The sequence below is a fragment of the Quercus suber genome, unplaced genomic scaffold (genome assembly GCF_002906115.3).
Source record: "Quercus suber isolate HL8 unplaced genomic scaffold, Cork oak 2.0 scaffold_505, whole genome shotgun sequence".
NCBI lineage: Eukaryota > Viridiplantae > Streptophyta > Magnoliopsida > Fagales > Fagaceae > Quercus > Quercus suber.
In genome coordinates this window covers 256,523-263,323 of record NW_027069954.1, presented here as the reverse complement: position 1 = coordinate 263,323, position 6,801 = coordinate 256,523, and the positions used below count along the sequence as shown (strand labels likewise).

The 6,801-nt window shown below is 35.1% G+C and overlaps 2 protein-coding genes across 2 annotated transcripts; both read left to right on the top strand.

Annotated features, from left to right (window-relative positions):
• The first annotated feature begins 979 nt into the window (after positions 1-979).
• On the top strand, positions 980-2,128 carry LOC136063265 (F-box/kelch-repeat protein At3g06240-like). Its single transcript, XM_065763403.1, has one exon. It carries the CDS (start codon positions 980-982, stop codon positions 2,126-2,128), a length of 1,149 nt encoding a protein of 382 aa, XP_065619475.1.
• Positions 2,129-4,945: 2,817 nt separating this feature from the next.
• Positions 4,946-6,094, top strand: LOC112032856 (F-box/kelch-repeat protein At3g06240-like). Its single transcript, XM_065763402.1, has one exon. The coding sequence runs from the start codon at positions 4,946-4,948 to the stop codon at positions 6,092-6,094; it is 1,149 nt and encodes a 382-aa protein (XP_065619474.1).
• Positions 6,095-6,801: the final 707 nt, after the last annotated feature.

The window sequence follows — 6,801 nt, the reverse complement described above, 5'->3', positions numbered from 1 at the left end:
TGAGATCCACATATTATAACAGTAATGCATGATGCATGTGAAACACTAATGATCTGTTTGGATACTATTTATTTTGCTAAAACTGAAAAATTATTACTGAAAAATATAAAAGTTATAATATACTATATAAAGTTATTGTAAATAAATGTAAAAGTTAGTTGAAATAGTATAGTAGACTCATAAATGGTACAAAAAAGTGTAATGAGGCCTATAAATAGTAGCAAAAATAAGCTATATAGTAAAATAATTTTAATTTTTCATTGGTATCCAAATATACACTAAGGGTTTGTTTGGATACCACTTATTGCTGAAAGCTGAAACACTATAGCAAAATAATTTTTAAATGTGTGAATAGTGTTTTGAGATCTAGTTTTAAAGTTGTGTTTTACAAGTCCCGTGAACAGTGCACGAGATCCACAAAAAAAAAAAAAAACACACACCGCGCAGAAATGCACAAAACGTGCTTCCCAAACGTGTACTAAAGGTTTGTTTAGAATCCGCTTATTTTTTTGCTGAAAGTATAGATAAATGTAAAAGTTAACTAAAATAGTAAAGTGAGACTTATAAATAATACGAAAAAAATATAATTAAATCTATAAATAATAATAAAAATAACTTAACAGAAATAATTTTTGCCAAAACGGCGTACATACCACCTCCCATTGTAAGGCCACGCACTCAATCAATAAAGAATGACTATAAGCTCATAGTGGTTAGCCATTATACCACAACGTTCAAAATATTGTCTTGGAAGGCGAGTTTTAACATTGAGTGATGTGTTTTAATGTATGAAACTCACCTCTCTCGACGAGTTTCATATGATAGTAGAACTTGTCTCCCATATCCTCAAATACTTTTATTTTTTAATCAACAAGAAAATGGAAAACACCAGTAGTCTCAGCCTGTTTTGACGGATCTGGATTTGATCTTCGAACCTCAACAACGTGTGTTTAGCAGCCGATCTGAATCTGAATCTAAAATGTCCCAGACGAGAGAACCACCGACTCTCCGACACAGGAACAACCATCTTCCTTACGACGTCGTACTGAACATCCTGGGACAGCTACCGGTGAAATCAGTGACGAGATTAAGGTGTGTTTCCAAATGCTTGTACTCCTCAATCACTAGTCCCGACTTCATCTCCACCTACCTTAACAACATCAACAATAACAACAACATGAATCATGATAATGCTCGTGTCATACACATAGAGTCGGAGAGTACACGTGTCTCTAACAGACAAGTCTGTATGGTCGCTTTGGCCCGCACGTTTGATAGGATTTCTGAGATTGGAGTTCCTTTTGATTTTCCTACTAAGTGTGTCCAAATAGTGGGTTCCTGCAATGGCTTATTGTGTCTCGCTGATTATCCACCCGGTAATGTTGTCTATTTGTGGAACCCCAGTATTAGAAGATTCAAGAAGCTGCCTCATACTTGCTTAGGATTGCTAAAACATGTTACACTCGGATTTGCTTATTGTTCCGAGAATAATGACTATAAGGTTGTAAGGACTTCAGGTAGTTCTTTGTCCACGTCTGAGATTGAGATGTACTCGTTAAGTTCGGATTCGTGGAAAAGGGTTGAAATTTCGGTGACAACAGATGTAATTTTCAGTAAAAATTTGGTTTCTCCAATCCCATTTGTTAGTGGGGCTTTACACTGGATGGCATCTGTTAAAGAAGAGAATCGCATGACGGAAACTGATATTATGGCGTTTGATGTCAATAGTGAGAAATTCAGAAAGCTAGCACTGCCTCATGGTTCTATCGATGGACCACTCCTTCAAAGATGTGTGCCATCATTCAGAGGGAAACTGGCTTTCTTTGAAGAATCTGGCTTCCAGTACTCCATTTGGGTGATGGGAGACTATGGTGTGGTTGAGTCTTGGAATAAGCTTTTTGTTGTACCATTTGAAAGGGTGTCTTGTTGGATTTCCTTGACCGATTATGGTTCACTTATGGTTTGGTACAGAAATGATCAAGCAGAGGGGCAGGGATTTGAGCATGCTTTGATTGACATTGAAACTTTACAAGAGAAGAAGGATCCCGATATCCAACATCCTTCATATGTAGCCACTTTCATGGAGAGTCTTGTTTTACTTGATGGAACAAATGTGGAATCCTACTAATGGGTTGGTGCTGAGCATATAAGATTGAAGTCATGGTGGTATGGATGAAGTGAAACCCTTGTTTATTCCTTTTCCTTAAGTAGTTGGCATGATAGTTAGATAGTATTGCTAAAGCTTGACTTTTATTCCATGTTTACATTACATTATCCTTTTGTGGCTATTATAAATAAGTATTTGATATTTGTATGTGAATGGTTGTTGTGGTATGGATGATTGTTATTCCTTTAGAGTTACGAAGAGCTAGATTAAAGCTCTCCTGACTTCAATTTAAAGAAGAATTGACTAAAAAAAACATAACAAAATAAAAGAATATCTGAAAGTGAGCACGATGCTATTCCAGGGTCATGTTCTTACTTCCTTAGTTCAAACTACATGGTCTTTGTTGGTTTGTGTCCTACATTTAACCTTAATATTGACAATAAGAAGCTACTTTATATGAGAGAGAGTTGGTTCCAAGATAAGCAATCCAATCTCTCTTGCCTCTAAGAGTTGTATCTTGATAAGGAATGCTATTTTCTCATACTTAGCTGGGTCCAATCACTTGTGAAGGTACTTAGATATTATATTTCTTTCAATACTATTCTGTTCTTTATGCTAAAGTAACATGCTAAGGTTTATACTACTAAGGGATTTGTGACATACATTTGCTTTTCTCCAGGGCATTGGTGGGATTTTGGTGACCCAATTTGTTTATGAGAAAAGTCAGTTGATGAAACATCCATATACCACTTTACTTGTATGTAATCCCAAGAATATTTTTGGACCATATTGGCTTCTTGCATGGACATCAACTAGTCATATCCGAAAACCCTTTGGAAGAGGTTCCATTTTACTTTCAACAACTTGATATTGACAAATATTTTAATTCTCAAACTCTCTTTCTATAGCACAAATCCGCTTCTTGTTGATACTAGAGGAACTCATCCTGATTTCTGTTAAAGTTCATGGTATAAAATTACTTTCTTTGAACAAAGAAAGGAATGCATAAATTCATTCCTAAACCTCTATCAGAGAAATAGCAGTCTCCCTTGTACATTATCCATTGTCCTTGTAGGCAGCATCACTCAATTAACCCATGCTCTCTTATGTCATTTTGTTATTGGAGCTGTTTGTCCGTATATCTTGGAATCAAAACAGTCATTTTGTCTATTATGGCACTTCAATTAAATTTGAATTGTGTAAGTACTTGATTTCCAATAGAAAAAGTTATGAAAAAAAAGAAAATCAAGACTTACAAGTAGTTTCTTATTATGTCACGTTGCTCTTAGCCTACACTTCTTGGATCCTTTTTTTTTCATCCTAAGTGTATTTGAAACTTTTCTGTTAAGTTTGTTGCACTGTTGTTGGATGGATGATGACCTAGAGTTCTGCCTTGTTATGGTGCTAATCATGCTTGTAGCTGTGAGGAAAAAATGGCTTCCCTGAAATTTGAAATTTTATTATGAAACTAACCTAGTGGTCAAAAGAGGTGGGTGTCTGTTTGGTCAAGCTGGTATTTCTGATTTTTTTTTTTTTTTTTTTTTTTTTTTTNTTAAAAAAATTAAAAAAAAAAAAAACTCATTAAAAGTTAAAAGTTAAAAAAAAAAACTAAAATAAAACAAAAACAAAATCAAAAACAAAACAGAACAACAACAACAACAACACAATTGTATAAGATTCCCCTTTTTGGTTGGTTATTGTCTTACACCTTAGTGAGCATGCTTGCACGACTTTTAGCTATTGAATATATGTGTGATCTATTGAGACCATCCATGGTTTTTATAGTAAGAAAAAGTATATAATGTTTTGGACCCATGCAACACTTAACTTACAATATATGAGCCTCATTCACATGTGAGATCCACATATTATAACAGTAATGCTTGATGCATGTGAAACACTAATGATCTGTTTGGATATTATTTATTTTGCTAAAACTGAAAAATTATTACTGAAAAAGATAAAAGTTATAATATACTATATAAAGTTATTGTAAATAAATGTAAAAGTTAGTTGAAATAGTATAGTAGACTCATAAATGGTACCAAAAAGTGTTATGAGACCTATAAATAGTAGCAAAAATAAGCTATATAGTAAAATAATTTTAATTTTTCATTGGTATCCAAACATACACTAAGGGTTTGTTTGGATACCATTTATTGCTGAAAGCTGAAACACTATAGCAAAATAATTTTTAAATGTGGAAATAGTGTTTTGAGATCTAGTTTTAAAGTTGTGTTTTACAAGTCCCGTGAACAGTGCATGAGATCCACAAAAAAAAAAAAAAAAAAAACACACACCGCGCAGAAATGCACAAAACGTGCTTCCCAAACGTGCACTAAAGGTTTATTTAGAATCCGCTTATTTTTTTGCTGAAAGTATAAATAAATGTAAAAGTTAACTAAAATAGTAAAGTGAGACTTATAAATAATACGAAAAAATATAATTAAATCCATAAATAATAATAAAAATAACTTAACAAAAATAATTTTTGCCAAAACGGCGTACATACCACCTCCCATTGTAAGGCCACGCACTCAATCAATAAAGAATGACTATAAGCTCATAGTGGTTAGCCATTATACCACAACGTTCAAAATATTGTCTTGGAAGGCGAGTTTTAACATTGAGTGATGTGTTTTAATGTATGAAACTCACCTCTCTCGACGAGTTTCATATGATAGTAGAACTTGTCTCCCATATCCTCAAATACTTTTATTTTTTAATCAACAAGAAAATGGAAAACACCAGTAGTCTCAGCCTGTTTTGACGGATCTGGATTTGATCTTCGAACCTCAACAACGTGTGTTTAGCAGCCGATCTGAATCTGAATCTAAAATGTCCCAGACGAGAGAACCACCGACTCTCCGACACAGGAACAACCATCTTCCTTACGACGTCGTACTGAACATCCTGGGACAGCTACCGGTGAAATCAGTGACGAGATTAAGGTGTGTTTCCAAATGCTTGTACTCCTCAATCACTAGTCCCGACTTCATCTCCACCTACCTTAACAACATCAACAATAACAACAACATGAATCATGATAATGCTCGTGTCATACACATAGAGTCGGAGAGTACACGTGTCTCTAACAGACAAGTCTGTATGGTCGCTTTGGCCCGCACGTTTGATAGGATTTCTGAGATTGGAGTTCCTTTTGATTTTCCTACTAAGTGTGTCCAAATAGTGGGTTCCTGCAATGGCTTATTGTGTCTCGCTGATTATCCACCCGGTAATGTTGTCTATTTGTGGAACCCCAGTATTAGAAGATTCAAGAAGCTGCCTCATACTTGCTTAGGATTGCTAAAACATGTTACACTCGGATTTGCTTATTGTTCCGAGAATAATGACTATAAGGTTGTAAGGACTTCAGGTAGTTCTTTGTCCACGTCTGAGATTGAGATGTACTCGTTAAGTTCGGATTCGTGGAAAAGGGTTGAAATTTCGGTGACAACAGATGTAATTTTCAGTAAAAATTTGGTTTCTCCAATCCCATTTGTTAGTGGGGCTTTACACTGGATGGCATCTGTTAAAGAAGAGAATCGCATGACGGAAACTGATATTATGGCGTTTGATGTCAATAGTGAGAAATTCAGAAAGCTAGCACTGCCTCATGGTTCTATCGATGGACCACTCCTTCAAAGATGTGTGCCATCATTCAGAGGGAAACTGGCTTTCTTTGAAGAATCTGGCTTCCAGTACTCCATTTGGGTGATGGGAGACTATGGTGTGGTTGAGTCTTGGAATAAGCTTTTTGTTGTACCATTTGAAAGGGTGTCTTGTTGGATTTCCTTGACCGATTATGGTTCACTTATGGTTTGGTACAGAAATGATCAAGCAGAGGGGCAGGGATTTGAGCATGCTTTGATTGACATTGAAACTTTACAAGAGAAGAAGGATCCCGATATCCAACATCCTTCATATGTAGCCACTTTCATGGAGAGTCTTGTTTTACTTGATGGAACAAATGTGGAATCCTACTAATGGGTTGGTGCTGAGCATATAAGATTGAAGTCATGGTGGTATGGATGAAGTGAAACCCTTGTTTATTCCTTTTCCTTAAGTAGTTGGCATGATAGTTAGATAGTATTGCTAAAGCTTGACTTTTATTCCATGTTTACATTACATTATCCTTTTGTGGCTATTATAAATAAGTATTTGATATTTGTATGTGAATGGTTGTTGTGGTATGGATGATTGCTATTCCTTTAGAGTTACGAAGAGCTAGATTAAAGCTCTCCTGACTTCAATTTAAAGAAGAATTGACTAAAAAAAACATAACAAAATAAAAGAATATCTGAAAGTGAGCACGATGCTATTCCAGGGTCATGTTCTTACTTCCTTAGTTCAAACTACATGGTCTTTGTTGGTTTGTGTCCTACATTTAACCTTAATATTGACAATAAGAAGCTACTTTATATGAGAGAGAGTTGGTTCCAAGATAAGCAATCCAATCTCTCTTGCCTCTAAGAGTTGTATCTTGATAAGGAATGCTATTTTCTCATACTTAGCTGGGTCCAATCACTTGTGAAGGTACTTAGATATTATATTTCTTTCAATACTATTCTGTTCTTTATGCTAAAGTAACATGCTAAGGTTTATACTACTAAGGGATTTGTGACATACATTTGCTTTTCTCCAGGGCATTGGTGGGATTTTGGTGACCCAATTTGTTTATGAGAAAAGTCAGT

Coding starts and splice junctions, on each gene's coding strand:
- LOC112032856 (XM_065763402.1), top strand. CDS start 4,946: ATGTCCCAGACGAGAGAACCACCGACTCTCCGACACAGGAACAACCAT.
- LOC136063265 (XM_065763403.1), top strand. CDS start 980: ATGTCCCAGACGAGAGAACCACCGACTCTCCGACACAGGAACAACCAT.